The 17,543-nt window shown below is 35.5% G+C and overlaps 1 protein-coding gene across 1 annotated transcript in view; it reads right to left on the bottom strand.

The window, feature by feature from the left end:
* LOC149799788 (multidrug and toxin extrusion protein 1-like) overlaps nucleotides 1–9,597 on the bottom strand; it is a 77,985-nt gene extending 68,388 nt beyond the window's left edge. Inside the window, exons 1-3 of the mRNA XM_089959172.1 lie at nucleotides 9,378–9,597; nucleotides 7,201–7,320; nucleotides 3,161–3,262 (exon numbers count right to left, since the gene is read on the bottom strand). Of these exons, the coding sequence (XP_089815298.1) occupies nucleotides 3,161–3,262; nucleotides 7,201–7,314 (216 nt within the window). The 5' untranslated portion in view covers nucleotides 7,315–7,320; nucleotides 9,378–9,597. The remainder of the gene's footprint in view (nucleotides 1–3,160; nucleotides 3,263–7,200; nucleotides 7,321–9,377) is intronic.
* Nucleotides 9,598–17,543: the final 7,946 nt, after the last annotated feature.

Genomic DNA, 17,543 nt, shown 5'->3' with positions numbered 1-17,543 from the left:
ATTGGCAATTAAAACCTGAATAAATAAATTGTTTTGGTTGTAATTATGAGAACCGTTGTCACTGTGCCACATGGCTATGCAGAGGTAATATACATGCTAATTAAATACGCTCGACCTTTAGCTTGGTCTTTTCCAGTAAATACTGTATTGAAGACCAGATTCACCTCTACATATCAAATTAAGGAGGCTCTACATAGGGAAATGAGGCTACCCATGGGGTATTGAAAATGTGTACGACAAGTCTATTAGCTCAAGAAAAATATTAATTTATTGATACTTGTTCTGAAGCCAGTTGAAAAAAGGGCAAATGATTTTAAGAGAGAGAGAGAACAACAAAGCAACGTGTATATAAAAATATTTTTGTATTATAAACATAGCATGTTATTTGAAGAAACTTAATAATGAAGACATGCCCAAGCATAAACAGACCAAGATCTTTGAAGATATTAACTACCGGCATATATAACTCGAACTCAACGAAGTCAATGACTTTTGCATTTATGATTAAAAGTAACTGGGTTTTTATAGTTTTTTACTGCATTACTATATTGAGCCAATAAGATTAATTGCCAAATGGTCTGTGGTCTTCGCGTCTTCCTGTATTGAGATATTATTATTTTTACTGGATAAATAAACTCAAATGGCTTCTGAACTCATTTTCAAATGCGCGCTTTGCTTTGTTACACCGAATGACATAATCAAGAGTGCTCATAAATGACGCTGTCCAGCTGTTGATGAATAGCAGTATATATTGTAATGACAATAACAGAACAAATACATCAATCGTTATATTTTCTTGCCGATACAAAAGACAAAGAAGGTCAATAAAATGAATGTGAATAGATTCTCAGTTAACAAAACAGATGCCCTTTCTGAGTAAGCTGAGCAACGGGCTTTCTACACACTTATAGTTGGTGAATTCTTTGGAAATCTTTCTGTACATTTGAAACTTCAACACAGAAGGGGCATTTTTCGGATTTCTAGGAATTATTGGAATTGAAAGGACTTTTAGGAAACAAGGATTCATTCACCATGCTGTAAGTTAATTTAAGTCTTTCACTTCTGTATTTTGAGAAAAAAGTTATTTTCAATTATGCAAAACTTGTTTGTTTTGCTGTTTTTTGTTGCGTAGATTAAGACACTGGAGTCGTAACATAGTATTGATGGCAAAAGTAAAAGATCAATGAGCAAAATTAACATACAAGTATTACTTACCCCGCCTGGATTCATGTTTGGTGACACACTCCATCTTCAAAATATCTCAACCAGTTGAAAATGAATTGACAACTTCTGCCTCAGTTAAGAACATGCCCAAAGTTAGTCATTACTCATAACTTCCTTACCAAAACAATACCCTGGTCATTTGATGTACCTAAATCGAACTTTGGTATATTTTTGAATCTGTTTGAAATGGGAACCTGTCTTCAGTTTTAATAAAATGAAATAAAAATAATGGATAAATAAAAAATAAAAATGCAACTAAAACAATGATTTTATCTCTTATTCTAGGCTTTAAAATTTAAAGGGCTGTACTTTTTTTATCACATTGGCAAAAGTAAATCTTCACAGAAGATCGCTTTATGTACGAAAAATAATATGATGACCAAAAAAATATTAAATTTTGTGTACGAAAAAATATGATAGAATTAATAAATTATTATTTTTATGGCTTGATGGTGTACAAAAAATTAAAGGGTACGAAAAATAACATGAAATATGGTAGCAATATTTCACCACTTAAAATAGTTTCCAATTGACAATGGCATTCGGAATTATATGCCTGTACCTTAGGTCATCTACTTCAATAACACTGATATTCTTTTTCCCTGAGAAGCTGCAGAATGGGTAATTGGAAGTTACATTTATGTGAATCTTCATCCCTCTGATGCATTAACTTCTATATGTGAACAGATAAGCACCTTGCTGACAATGATGACTAAATGACATTGACCGCCAACAAGTGTTTTCAGCGTGGCTGATTACGACCTGGTGAAAAGCTTTAATTTGCAGTTGGCCGTATGGACTAATTTGACTTCAGAAAAGAACAAAATGGATGGAAACACTGATGAGAAAATTGTGCCTTGCAGAGTATGTGAGGATCGTGTTATGTTTTCCAGTGGAACCACAAACCTTACCTACCATATGAACACACACCATTGTGGAAAAATTGCTCATTAAGTGGGTGGCAAGAGAAACAGTTTGCATTTACTCTATTTCAATAAATTAATAGTAATCTGTAATCCTTTTTTAAATCAATACATTACAATAATATTGCAATATTTCAAGTAATACTGTAATATACCACCATATGATTTTTAATTCAATAACCACCCCTAATCCATAACTGTTATATCAGGGACATTATCCAGAAATACATCACAGTGAGGGACTGTGTATACACTATATATGCATATGTATCTACTGCTAATTTTCTTCAATTGTTTTGTGCCAGTATGACCCTAATATATCTTAAAGGGTTGAAAACTCACTCTCACACCATAAAGTGGTTAGTAAAAAATCCCTGCATTCAAATTAACTTTCCAATCAGACACCCAATCAAGCAAGTACTGATTCGGGGCTCATCAGTGTTTTTATTTAGTGAAATACTGTCAAATTGTTCACTGAAAATCCATACTTTCTACTGGAAGTTTGTTTAACTTTTGTTTTTATCAAGTCTATTACAAACAATTCCCTACACATACCACAGAGAAATAAGATTGGTTCCAGTTTGTAATTACTCTGAACTAGTGTCAAAAAGATCAGAGAATAAGTTCCAGACAACAACTTTCCACACAATCAAATCAAGACCATTAGCATTGTCAACTTTAATATTTCTGTAACAGCTTCTTGTACTCAACTCCTGATCTGCTGGTAATCTTGGTAACTTCTGCAACTAATCTACACATCAACATAGTCTATTACATCAACATAGTCTATTACATCAATACAACATTCCTTTAAGGTTATTATCAGTAAATTACTTAAACCCATCTAAGTTTGCTCCAGTCATGAACTAATTTGCAGAAGGATATATGTTTGCATATCCAACAATATGATAATTTATACTGAAAGCTTAAATTAAATGTCTTACTAAATTGCCAAATTTGTAAAACCTGAACTCCAAGGAAATTTTCCATATACAATAAATTCAGATATTTACAGTGACAGCTAGTGCAGCACTGTCTAGTATTTCCTTCCCAAGATGTCCAGTGAATGTCAGGCTGACCATTAGAATGCCCTGGTTCAGAATCAAAGCTGTCACCTACAAAATAAAGAAATCTTTATGAAGATTGTACAAATACACTTATCTATTAACTTTAAGAAGACTGTACATGTTTATTTTTATATGTCCTTGCTCACAGTGAAATGTATAGCAATATAATTACTTAATATAAAACTCTGATATTTAGCTTTGTCAAAGAGACTGAATGGCATGTTACCGAACATATGCTTGATGCAAGGTACATAAATAAAATACCACACAGTACCTTATTTTAGTGACAGCAACATTTTAACAATTATACATCTGTCTCTGAAGGAGGTTGCAAAATGAATGTGATAAAATGTTAGTATCTATTTACATAACTTTGCACTATTTGTTATTATTTCATGCAACCTTAAAAAAAACAGTTTTCTATTTTACATTAGTTTAATTGAAATGCTTCAGTAATTCCCACTCTCTGCATGTATGGTAAAATTACAACATGAGGCCCAAGTGGGTCTGATATTGCTCACCTAAATAACTCATATATGTAAATTTGTGAAAGCAAATTCATAGATGTATGAAAATGTGGAATGCTACGAACAGTTTGGTTCACTTTGTGGCCATATTGTCTTTTAGACTTCCCCCAACAAAATGTATGCATGTTTCCATTTTCATGCCAAAAGTAAGCAGCTTCAGTGCATTTTAGTCCCACCCATGCCCATCAAGGTCAGATCATAAAAGTTCAATCTCAGTATTACCTTTAAGTAGAGCTCTAAAATTACTGGGCAGACACCAGAAGCAACCCAGGTTTCACAAAATTTATCTTGACCTTCCACAGTATGCAACAGTATATCAGAGTTTACATTCATTATGCTTATGAATCTAAGCCAGCATTGTTGATCCTGACCTACTGCCACAAAAGACAATGACAAATCAGGATCTAAACTCATTCCACTTAGGTATCCAAACTAACAGCATACATCTTGATCTGCTGCCACAATATATGATGGCAGGTCAAGCTCTACACTCATTATACCTAGAAATGTCCAAGCTAACGGTGTAAATGCTGATCCACTGACACAATATATGATGCAAGATCAGGGTATGCAATCATTCTACTTGTGAATCCAGGCTAACAGTGTTGATTATGATCTGATGGCACAACAGGCAACAGCAGACCAGGGCCTATGCTCATCCTACTAATGAATCCATGCTACTAGTATAGATTACGATCTGTTGGTACAAGATGTGATTGAAGATTATTGTCTACACTCATTCTACACAGGCACAATATATGATGGAAGATCAAGAGATAACAGTGTAGACCTTGATCTGCTGACAAAATACACAATGCAGTAAGAACCAACAACACAGGACAAACTGATGGCAAGCTTTCTCACATACACACATTGGCCAAGCAGGAGACTCAAACCGACATGGACAGAAGTCAGATGGCAGTAATTGGTAAAGAAGATGAGCACTTAAGACCACTGAGCCACCTGGGGCCCCTCTTGATTTGCCGTCACAAATTACAATACACAATGACAGCTCAAGGTCTACACTTGTTCTATATATGAAGTTAACAGTATAGATCCTGATCTACTGGCACAGTATGTGATTGTAGCTCAAGGTCCACACCCATTCTACTTATGACTTAAAACTAATAGTGAATATCATGATCTGCTGGAACAATACACTGTACCGAGTCTGGGTCTCCACTCATTTTACATATTAATCCAAGATAACAGTGTACATCCTGATTTACTGGCACAACATGTCATGGAAGATCAGGATCTACACTTAGGCTGCCTCTGAATCCAAGCCAACAGTGTACATCTTCATATGTTTGCACAATTTACAATGCCAGTTCATGTTCCATACTCGTTATACCTATGGATTTAAGCTAACAGTGTAGATTCTGATATGTGATGGATGATCAGGTTTTCTTTATTCTTACAGTTGGGTACATGTTACATATGGATAAATATAATAGTTTTATATCTTATATAGTACATAGCAATATACAACAAAGTATTAGAGAGGCCATGTATATTTATTTTCTACAAGTGTTTATTTTGATATATTCATTTCTTACTCATGTACTATAGTGATGAGTTACATTCCAGTAAATAAAACTTCTCCAACTAAAGAATTTGACATTTCAATCATCTGACACTGTACAGTCTATATTATTCAATGGGTACCAATTTATGTGGATTTCATACTTTACAGTCACTAGCATTTGCTGGGTACCATTTTATTTGGATTTCATACTTTACAGTCCCTATTATTCACTGTGTACCAATTTACAAGGATTTTATACATTACCATCACTAGTATTCAGAGGGTACCAATTTCAATGGACTTCATACTGTACCATCTCTATTATTCAGATAGTACCAATTTCAATGGACTTCATACTGTACCATCTCTATTATTCAGAGGGTACCAATTTCAATGGATTTCATACTGTACCATCTCTATTATTCAGAGGGTACCAATTTCAATGGACTTCATACTGTACTATTTCTATTATTCAGAGGGTACCAATTTCAATGGACTTCATACTGTATCATTTCTATTATTCAGAGGGTACCAATTTCAATGGACTTCATACTGACCATCTCTATTATTCAGAGGGTACCATTTTCAATGGACTTCATACCGTACCATCTCTATCATTCAGAGGGTACCAATTTCAATGGACTTCATACTGACCATCTCTATTATTCAGAGGGTACCAATTTCAATGGACTTCATACTGACCATCTCTATTATTCAGAGGGTACAAATTTCAATGGATTTCATACTGTAGTCACTATTATTCAGATGGCACCAATTTCAGTGGATTTAATACTGTAGTCACTATTATTCACTGGGTACCAATTTCAGTGGATTTCACACTGTACAGTCACTATTATTCACTGGGAACCAATTTTAGTGTATTTCAAGCTTGCTACAAACCATGAGATTAAAATCCAACAAACAATAGTCCCTCTTTCATTACAACAGGACCATGAATTTAAGTACTTGTGTAAAGCTGTTATTCTATTGATGAAATCATAAACATAGTCAAATTCACAAGAAATGTATTTATTTTTAGTGACATATCAAATACAAGAATGATCAGGAGTCAAATAAAATGATTCATAAACATTCTGAAACTTCATTTACGAAGAGGAATTTTTTCATTTCCAGATTTTTCCAAAAATATTCTAGGGCATGTGTGAAAAATTTCAACCTAATTTCAACAAAAAGCACCAAAATATTATCTGAATGCATGAACACATTGCATCATATTTACAAAACAAACATTTGTTTACTTAATTATATCTCCTCTATACTCAGTCAAATCGCACACACACTTTTTTTTTCAACAGGAGGAACTGCCTCACTCCTACCCTCCCGCTATTTTCATTCCAATTGCAAACAACATGGACCATGAAATACCACCCACCCAAAGAACCACCACACTTCCACCTTCCTGCTAATTTTCAGTCCAACCACAAACAATATGGATCATGATATGCCATCACATAATGTGCCAACGGTTCAGGGTCTACACTGTTTTTTCCAATGAAAAACAGCACAGATGTAGATATATAAGATCATTATGCACTGGCAGATCTAGGTCAGTGCAGTTTGTAGCAGAACTAAATTCATATAGCATAAATGGCATGATTAATAAGGAAACTCTCTGAAAACCTTAGAGATTGCTGGTCTTTATCAATTATCGGAGGCCATATTTTAATAATGTGAATTTGGAGTCTCCTCGATCAACAGGGAAACTAACTGATAAAATTGCTGCATTTTGAGCAAACTCACAATTGGCCATGACAGCTTTAGTATCTCCTTTAATTCACCCCAGGGAAACTAACTGATAAAATTGCTGCATTTTGAGCAAACTCACAATTGGCCATGACAGCTTTAGTATCTCCTTTAATTCACCCCAGGGAAACTAACTGATAAAATTGCTGCATTTTGAGCAAACTCACAATTGGCCATGACAGCTTTAGTATCTCCTTTAATTCACCCCAGGATCCTGCTGGAAAAATTCGCCTGAAGAATGAAGAGGGCTTATTTCTGGAGTTGGTGTCAGTACTATCCATTCTTGCCTAAATCAGTTATATAAAAAAAGAGACATCATGAAAATACTGCATTAATTTTGGTGACTTTCTTAGTTTTACACAATTTTTTTCATATATACTAAAAACTAATAAAAATTGCCAGATTCATTTTTAAAATCACTTTATTGGGACAAAATATATTTTATACATAGCCATAACAAAATCTTCTAGATATTATACAGATATAACACATGTCTGGCATTATTGCATCAAGACAAAATGTCTCACTGTACAGAGATTATCTATCAATGAGATCTCACAAGCACTTCTTAGTTTCTGTATATACTCGCATATAAGTCAAATAATTTAGAAATACTTAATGCCTGAAAGAAGGAGTCAGTTTATCCGCAGAACAAGGTCTAAACTTGAAACATTTTAAGTTTTCTTGTTGACTACCAGTATATATTATTAAAGCAGCTTACCAAAGATGAGATCACATACTTAACTTGAACCCCCAGGACCTGCTGTACTTTGGGTTCCTGCCACAAATTTAAAAAACAATTCTCTACCTTTAACAAATAAAATAATTAATAAATTTCCAAACCTATCAGTAACACCTGAAGAGGTCCGAATCTGTATACTAAAATCTCTCTCAAAACACAAAAGAGCAGTTACATTACTGGTTTCTGACTAAAATGGCTGTTACAGTAATAAAAAAAAATTAAGATTTTCTTTGCCTGACATTTTAGTCATGTTTTCAATTTTTCCAACCAACAACAACATTTTTCAATACAGCTCTCCATATGGGTAAGCTTATGCACCTTTTTAAGTTTTACCTACTCAGTTTGAGAGGTTGGCTTATACACAAACAGGCTTATACACGAGTAAATACAGTAGGCAGCACAATTTTCCTTTCAATTACCAGCACAGCAGACATGACATTCAAGACTTATCAAGGTACCCATCTCCAGCAGTCTTTACTGATATTAATCTGTCATTTTCATAATCTAAATTTACAACTGGCAGATTCTGTCATATAACAAAGTGTGGGTTCCCCTGAGTTATTGTTTGTGAGACACTCATCAAGTGCTAACAGCTTATAGAAAGTGATCATTACTTCATGCTGTAACACATATCGAGTCAGCAAGGGTGAGTACCTAATTCTAGCCACCTGTTGTTATACTATATTCTACATCATATATTTACTGAATAAATTGTGTAATAATACGTAACGCATAGCATTTTACCTATCAATACCAATGCACAAACATCACTTCTGCACACTTTTGATACAATATATTACAATTCTTTACATGATGTTTGGAACAATTACATTTTAACATATACTGCAGTAAGAAAAATACTGCCAAGATCATTATTAAACAGTCATAAAATCAGCTGTTTTTCTGTGTCATGTACAGTTACACTTTCGTTTTATCTCTCATCACATTACCATTTTATCAGGGTTAACTGCCTGACATTTCAGCCATGGACAGTTTCACATCAGCTCTAAGCAGGACTGTTTACTATTTATATACACTAAAGGTTACAGCATATGCTGTAGTAGCCATGAAATGTCTCCCTCTCCTTGGGTGTTTTTTGTGTTGCTATAATGACTGAAAAACATGACATTCAAAACTCGACTATGTGAGAGTTTGGTAAACCATTTTTTTTCTGTTTTCTGCAGGGCATATCAAGTTATGGAAGGTACAAAATTGCTTCTAGTTGGATTAACTTGGATCCGCATTATACATGGCTGCATAATTTATGTTATTGCATGAAAAGTGAAACTTGTTTTGCCGCGATTGTGGTCATGAATGCATAACAAACTGTTAGGTTCTACTCAACACGTTCATCTTTAAATCATCTTAACTGAAGTGGAGGTAAGATATATACCTGCTGCGAAACATGCACTGCAATGAACCACAAACTTCAAGCTGTTGTGAAACCGTGTGAAATCTAAAACCATCATACAAACCGTTTTTAATTGAGAAAAAATAACAGGATACATAGTTAATTTATCTCATAAGAGAAATAAACAGATTTATGTTTTTCAGATAATGTTTACCACAAATGGTAATGGAAGATCTACAGTCAGAACTCACACTCTCATTTGTTCCTCGAAAATAGAGTTCACTGCCGAAGAAAACGTTTTATCTGGCAAATCTTTAAACAGTTCAATCACCATTTACTGTAATTATAAAATCAAACTCTGCAATTCTATATTTTCACTCTGAAAATACCAGTTTAAAATTGTAAAGCCGAAGTTTCGTTAGTTAACGTAGACTCCAGCCGTAATACTAATACCATAATACTTCAAATCATATCCTCTTGTTATTGTTATTGTTTTTAAAATCTCCAGCTTTCTTGGACTCACCATTGCCACTTAGTACATGTCTACTTTAAGCATTAAGGGTGCAACGGTAGGCCCAAAAACCTTATGGCGATATATTGCGATATTCCAAACCCATACTGCAATACGTATTGCAATACAGTAACACTCAATGAAAACACTAAATTAATATCTATAACATTTACTACTTTATCTTGTAAGACTTCAAATGGTAGTCGATTGAATACATAAAATTAACATAAAATTGAAACAAGTCTACATACACCTGAAAGCAGTCTGATTATTAGCAAATTAAAATCTCACTGCCATTCTAGCATGGCTGTGCTTTAATTTAAACTTCACAGGAGTATTGTTTTAAACGTCTCAACTCATTTGAACTATTCTTTGTATAATTTTTTTATTATTTTTTTTTGTTGTTTTTTGTTGTTTTTGTGTGTGGTTTTATTTTGGGGGGGGGTGTTGTTGTTTTGTTTTGTTGTTTGTTTGGTTTTGGTTTCTTTTGCAAGACGCTAAATAAATCACTGCATATTTTTCTTCAGGAAACATTTTATCTCGACAAGGTTTGAATTCAAAGCAGTCCTATGTGCGGTTGCAATGACACCTGCTGTACTAAAGACTATCTTCAACAGCATGGAAGCTGCAGGAATGCAGCTCTTTGCTGGCTACTCGTGCAAGGAGTGGAAACTTGTACTGTTGAGCCTTCCACCATTTCGAAGGACCCTCATCCAATATTATTAGGCATTCATTCCTGAACAAGTCAGCCTCTAGTCCGATAAATCAACAGCCCAGATTTGTGTTAATACTGATGGACGAACCACCATTGATCAATATCATCACGGGTGAGGGGCTGATTTATTTGCATATTCACCCTAATGATTCACTCTTTGAAGTCTGGATTGAGTACTTTTAAATTGTATCATTATGAACAGGACATAAACATGTCAGACAAATTAAAGTTTATAAATTATTATGTTAGTTGAAGAAAAAAATATCCCCTGGTCTTGACGTGTCCCTCCCTCTCCATTAAACTTTGCCCGAATACCGAATAATAGTACTGTGCATAGCGTTTTACATTCTCTTACAATCTCGTGGTAAGTGTGTAACTATGAGAAAAAGAAAATATGGCTCTCAAATTAAATTGGAGCAAATGTGAGGAATGCATAGATTTGTAAAATAAAAGAAGGCGGTGAAGAAATCGCGATACAGATATTTTTTCAAGATATTAAGGCCGGATCGGGCTATTCAAGAAACTGCAAACATGAAAGCGAAATTCAACTAACCATCCCAAACTTCAGATGTCATGTAAAGATAAAGGAAGAAGTATTCCCACATAAGCACTTAGGTATTACATTGTCGTGTGATGCCACATGGCTAACTCATGATAAGCATTTGTCTGTAAAGGCTCGTGAGAAAGTAAATATTATGCAAATGTGAAGCATAGATTGGCTCGCTTGTCCTTGGAAAGAATGTATACATCTTTCATACTTCCCATGTTTGAATATGCTGGTTGTGTCTGGGATAATTGCACTGTAAAAGAAAAAGAATCACTGAAAAAATAAATTTGGAGTCTATGGAAATAGTAACAGGTGCTACCAAGAGTGTGGCTTGGGCATTATTATATAAGGAAACCTGGTGGGATAGCCTGCTTCATAGATGCTATAAGCTTAAATCAGATCATTTGTTCAGAATGTAGCATGGTTTTGCTCCAAATTACTAACAGTATATAATTCAGACTCGTGTTGTTAACAATGATGCATGCACCACTGGATCCAATACTATTCGATCTCCTTTGTGCCCAAAGAAATTTTATAATTTTATCAAAATTCTTTTCTGCCTTTCACAATTCAACAGTGCAACAGGTTGCCGATTGAATTAATTATTAACCCATATATTCAAAATTTAAAAATTTGCTGAATATAAAATTCCTTCGCATTATTTTGTTGGTGATCAGGTGGACCAAGTTCTGCATACGTGATTGAGAGCTTAAATAACTTAAATAATGATTTGTTCATAAATTATCTTTCTAATAATAGGTACTGCGCCTGCGGACAAGTAGAAACAGTTACGTTTTGTTGGAATGTAAAAGTTATACAATTCTGAAACATTGTATTCTCTTCACATTACCGACCCGACTTAAAATTAAAACATTTTATTAACCGGCAATCCGATGAAATGAATACGCAAATATTTATGGCAGTGCAAACCCTCATGAAATGACCAAAACGATTTTTAAGTTAACACACAGGTCACAAGCACACAAGTAAATTCCATCTTTTTGACCATTAAATGGTCACTAAAGCAATTACATTTACTAGAAATGTATACTAGATGTATATTTTTATATTTATACATGATTTATTTAGTTTAAATCGGTAGACAATTATTGATTGTTGAATTTACTCTGTAATAGGGAGAAAGTTTTCAACAAGCGTACAACTTTCTATTGAATCCACATATTGATTATATTGCTGTAAATGATACATGAAAACGTTTTCTTGAATAAATACTGGTCAAACAAAAAAAAAACTGAATTAGTGATTTTTGTCTTGTATAGTCAAACGGCCATACATACAATAATATACATAGTACCTATTTTAATATCACCAATACAAAAGAAGTGTTTTTGTTAACACTGGCTGCATATCAACTGATGGAATTTATTTGGTAACCTGTACCCCCAAAAATGTAATACACAAAATATGTCAAACACTTGAACAGTTTCTTAGACAATCAATAAACGTTGCTGTCATGAAAATTATGTACAGATAGTCAGTTCTCCTCTAATGTTTCAATACATTTGAATGCAAATAATCACTCTTTGCGTGTTTTCCTGTCATGACAATCGATATTGCACATGGAAAAATGAATATACTGATTACAGAAAGTTACTGGATTCACAGGTTAGATACTTTGTATCCAAATGGCCTTAATGCTAAGGCATTGTATAAAACTGTATGAAATTTTAATAAAAGAATATGCATCTTTTGTGAATATATAATTGTATATTATTACGACTCTATAGTAGTAAACTATGGAAAAGAGAAGAGCAAAAACCAACATGTTTTGTAAAATTTAACCAATAATTTACTTTCCAAGATATTTGAAACAATTTGTTTTACTTTATGCAGATGGTATCATTGTATTTTCATTTAATCCATGAGATATGTAAAGTAATCATGGCACATTCTTTAATTATTGCCAAAATATAAACATGTTATTAAAAAAGTAAAACAAGTTATGAATTTGGGGTAGTGTAAAAATATACAGAATGAAGTTCAGATTTGGAGGTTTGGAACTTGAAATACTGTAAATCAGAAAATATATGTAGGACTGTTCCGCATAAGATATTTGATAATATTGGGAATTATGAAAATAATTACTGAAGCCAGGAAAACTGCTTTACATAATGTCACTAGTAGTGAAGTGGGGCACCCTAGCCTCAATGGAAATTAACATTACAGAGACCCCTGGGCAAACCTAGCCTCAATGGAAATTTAACATGGGGAAAAATCGTGGGCAAACCTAGCCTCAAGGGGAATTTAACATGGGAAACAATCGTGGGCCACTCTAGCCTCAAGGGGAATTTAACATGGGAAAAAATCGTAGGCTACTCTAGCCTCAAGGGGAATTGAACATGGGGGAATAAAGTTTGGGTCTATCTAGGGACAAAGGGGGAATTGAACATGGGATCTTTTTTTTTTTAAAAAAAAAGGGGTAGGCAATTGAAAGTCATTCTCTTTTCGAGAAATATGGGTGGCCCTGAAAAGGGCCTTTGGGTTTCTTCTTCTTCTTCTTCTAACTCCTCCACTTCTTCCACCAAGTCCTCACTTTTACCAGTATTCCTTTCTTCTTCTTCTTCTTCTTCTTCTCCTTCTCTGGCATCCAGTCTGGATGACCTATTGCTCGGAATTTCTCCTGTATTATGATCCAATTGTTGTTGAGTTTGTCAAAGGCCTCTTTTTTCTTTAAGTTTTCCTTATCCTTTCGTTCTTTATTCCACTTGTCTTTGATCTTCTTTACTTCTTCCTCCATTACTTTTCTCATAAGTTCTTCCGATTTCTTAAGCTGGTCTAGGCCTTTTTTGACAAAGGACCACTCTGTCCATTCCATTACGTCTTCCAAAAAGCACCTTACTTCTATCACATTATCCATGGCTTCCTTTAAGTGACCAATCTTTACATACTCTGGATCTATAAAGCCTCTTAGTCTTTTTACTTCTTCTTCTATCATCTCTTTCACCAGATCCATAGCTAATTTCAGGTTGGTCACTTGTCTTCTGACAAAATCTCGGGTAACTTCATGCTTCCATTCTCGTTCAATCCTTTCCACTGCATAAGCTCCATCCACCATCCAATACCAAATGTCCTTCAACTGGTTAAACAATTCTGTTACAGCTACCATCTTCCTTGTCTTTATTCCGTAGAATGGTTCCAACATCAAACCTTGTGAGTTCTTATAGTGAAAGCGCGGACGTGAAGGAAAACACCCCCTAAAAACATAAAATTGATCTTACCTAGATCATGACCAAACAACGCGCGGACGTGAAGGAAAACATCCCCCACTTTCTCATTTCATATAATAAAACCCAAACTATACTCTCCACATACTCTAAGAAACAATAAAGAAACCCATAATCTACTATTCGCACAAACTTACGTGAGCAGTTACAAACACAAACACACAAACACATACCCTCGCACTATTAAAAAAAGAGTTAGTGTTTATATTCACACTACTCTACCTACACACATTGGCAAATTGATGGTTATTTCTTTTCTTGAGTATTGGGTAGCCCTGAAAAGGGCTGTTTTTTTGGAACTACATGGACACCTGGTTAATGGTGGCACCTTCCAGACCTGGCGCCACATACACATCTTGTTCCCCAGTTGCTTTTTACTTTTTTGGGGGAGAGAGCAGAGGGAGGATAAATAGCTTCAGAATCCCAATTTTCGGTTTCTGGGATTCTGAAATTTCTTCTTCTCTCCTCTTCTTTGTTTCTTCTCTCCTCCTCCTCTTCTTTGTATCTTCTCTCCGCCTCTTCTTTGTATCTTCTCTCCTCCTCTTCTTTGTTTCTTCTTTCCTCCTCCGCTCCCATCCTTCCCTCTTCCACAATGGCTTCCGCGGCCAGTTCATTTAGTATCCGCCTGGCATATTCCAGATGCACATGAAGTTCCAACAGTTTCGCCAGTCTCGTGTTCATTCTGGTGTTGATCAATCAACAAGGGTAGCTGGACTGCCGAACGAGTTTCAATTTATAGTGAAAGCGCGGACGTGAAGGAAAACATCCCCAAAAAACATAAAATTGATCTTACCTAGATCATGACCAAAACAACGCGCGGACCTAAAAGAAACACTCACTTTTTTTATACTACCCATCACTATTCTAAAAATTTTTTCATTAACCACTTCAATAGACTATCCACATACGCAAAGCAATCCAATCTAACTCCAAATCTACACCTCAAACACCAAAAAAATCATTTTAATCTACTATCCTCACCAACCTACGTGAGCACTTACAAACACACAATCTTATACACAAACACATACCCTCACACTATAAAAAAAAGAGTTAGTGTTTATTATCACACTACTCTACCTACACACATTGGCAAATTGATGGTTATTTCTTTTCTAGAGTATTAGGGTAGCCCTGAAAAGGGCTGGGTTTTTTTTTTTTGTTGTTTTTTTTTTTGTTTGCTATGGCAATCTTTTTTAGTTTCTAAGAATGCGATGTCCTCTGAGGATAGACTTTCTGGCGATAGGTCTGCTTCTTCGGAAAGAGAAGAAGAACTCTTTGGTGTCGATACGACAATCGACAAAGCCTCTGTCAGGTTCAGGTTGCTGCTGCTGTTGTTGTTGTTGTTGTTGCTGTTGCTGCTGTTGCTGCTGTCTCTGAAGTCTGTACTTCTCTGTCCATTCTTCTTTCTCCCTGTTCACTTCTTCTCTGAAGAGCTCTTCTATCAGGTCTTCAGTGACTTTTAGCATTCTCACATTCTCTATCTCTTCTGGCTTCGGTATCAGACTGTGACTGACCCTATGCAAATTCACGTAGGCTTCGTTGAGCTTAGCTAGTTTGGAACACATCTTCTTAGGAGGATGAGTCGACAATGGATGGTTAGACTGGAAACTGCCCCGGTTCTTAAAGTCAAGGCGCGGACGTGAAGGAAAACATCCCCTCCACGGTTTGCGAGCCGCAACGTTCAATGAGTGTCATGAGAGGGATAGTAAGAAGTCAAAGAGCATGAATCAAACATTCTTATAGCCAAACAAAAGACAAAGGCATTTTTTTTTTCAAAACACAACATTTTTTATTCAAAAATCACTTAACACTAAACAACAACAACTCTAACATATTTTAACAATAATCCAACAATATAACATCAAACATTTTTTAAACAAATGACAAACATTTTTTTTCAATTCATACTCTACTTTAAACAGGGCTGACAACGTTGTGAATGAAATTGTGATTTCCACTGTTGGAAATCATTAGGCCATTGATGGACACTACGTTTCCTAGCTTGAGACAAAAGATAAGCATAATGGTCACAAAACCATCGATCTACTTTCACATCGTTTCTAGAAGAAGAACGAGGATCAAAATGAGTTACTAAATGTTCTAAGGAATAGCCCAGGCTGCGATGATGCAGAAAATACACACAATATTGTCCACACACCAAGGAATCTGTGCCTTGTAATTTCGCATTATTGAATCGGGTGGTTTGAGCATTTCTTCTCATAAAGTCAATGATATCGTCTTCCAAAGGGGGCAATCCGTACGAATCGAAATATTCCACACATCCTTCTTGAGGAAAGTAGACGGCTACCCAGTGGGTTCCTGGGAGATGACTGTCGTCCGTGTTGATCACATAAGCTTGATGGTCTTGAGGTTTGCGATGAGGGAGTTCATCTTTAGCACAGACGACAGGATTCCAAGAAGCCGTGTACGAACTGTGGTTCAAAAGGTAATAAAGTTCCCAGGCATCCATTTGTGTGTGTGGTTTTTTTTCTTCTTCTTCACAGGTAATAATATGTCATCAATTCGATCCTGACTTTTTGCTTGAAAATGTCTGACAAATAACCGTTTCTTCGTTTCGTATCCTCACTTTGATTCAGGAGAGCTTCGATACGATGGATCTCTTGAGTGGTTAATGGTGGACAAGAATGTTCACGCAAGTCTTTATACCACTGATGCAACACGTCTTCGTCCGAGATGAAACTCCAAGCTTCGTCCAGATACTCGTCCAATTTTTCTTCTTGACTCAACATCAGGCATTTATCGTGTTGAATTTGACTGGGATGATCGTTTTGACATCCATAACACTCTTTTTTGATCAATTCCGTCATTTTTTCGACCAAGTGTTTGGCAAAACAGCAGACTAAATGGGCTTCTTGTTCTGGCCATCTTGACTTCATCATGATCACTTCTTCTTTTTCCACGGTCTCCTCACATTCCATCTCCAAAGTTTCTCCACTAGGCAAAGAGGGATAACAGTCTTCCATGGCTTCTAATAGTCTAGAATAACTTCTCTCAAACTGTTGATTTCTATCGTATTATCGAATTCTGCATACAGGATGACGTTGACTGTCTCTGGCAGTGGCTTTGTAAACTGAAGTTCCACACGAATCTGGCCAGATTTTATAGGGTGGAAATGTCCCTCGTCGCTGCCTTGGTCTGGAGTGAAATCGAAAGCCCACAAAGTGTAGCCTTCTGCATAATCCTCGTACGTAATGCCGTGACTGGTGTTGGTTCCTAACTGGCCGGTAGCTTCGTACAGGGACAAGTACGATCTCAAGTAATTTTTGTTGGTAAAGTCAGGTTCGAAAGGTCGGGTACACAAGGTCTTGCCATCGCGACTGACTTCGATCTTGGACACGCCAAAGGGTTGAAAGTTGAAAGGATTTTTATCGATAG

Source organism: Sinohyriopsis cumingii, chromosome 5, assembly GCF_028554795.1.
Source record: "Sinohyriopsis cumingii isolate HCF-2022 chromosome 5, ASM2855479v2, whole genome shotgun sequence".
NCBI classification, from domain to species: domain Eukaryota; kingdom Metazoa; phylum Mollusca; class Bivalvia; order Unionida; family Unionidae; genus Sinohyriopsis; species Sinohyriopsis cumingii.
The sequence above is the reverse complement of the archived record's forward strand: the minus strand, read 5'-3'. Positions and strand labels throughout refer to the sequence as shown.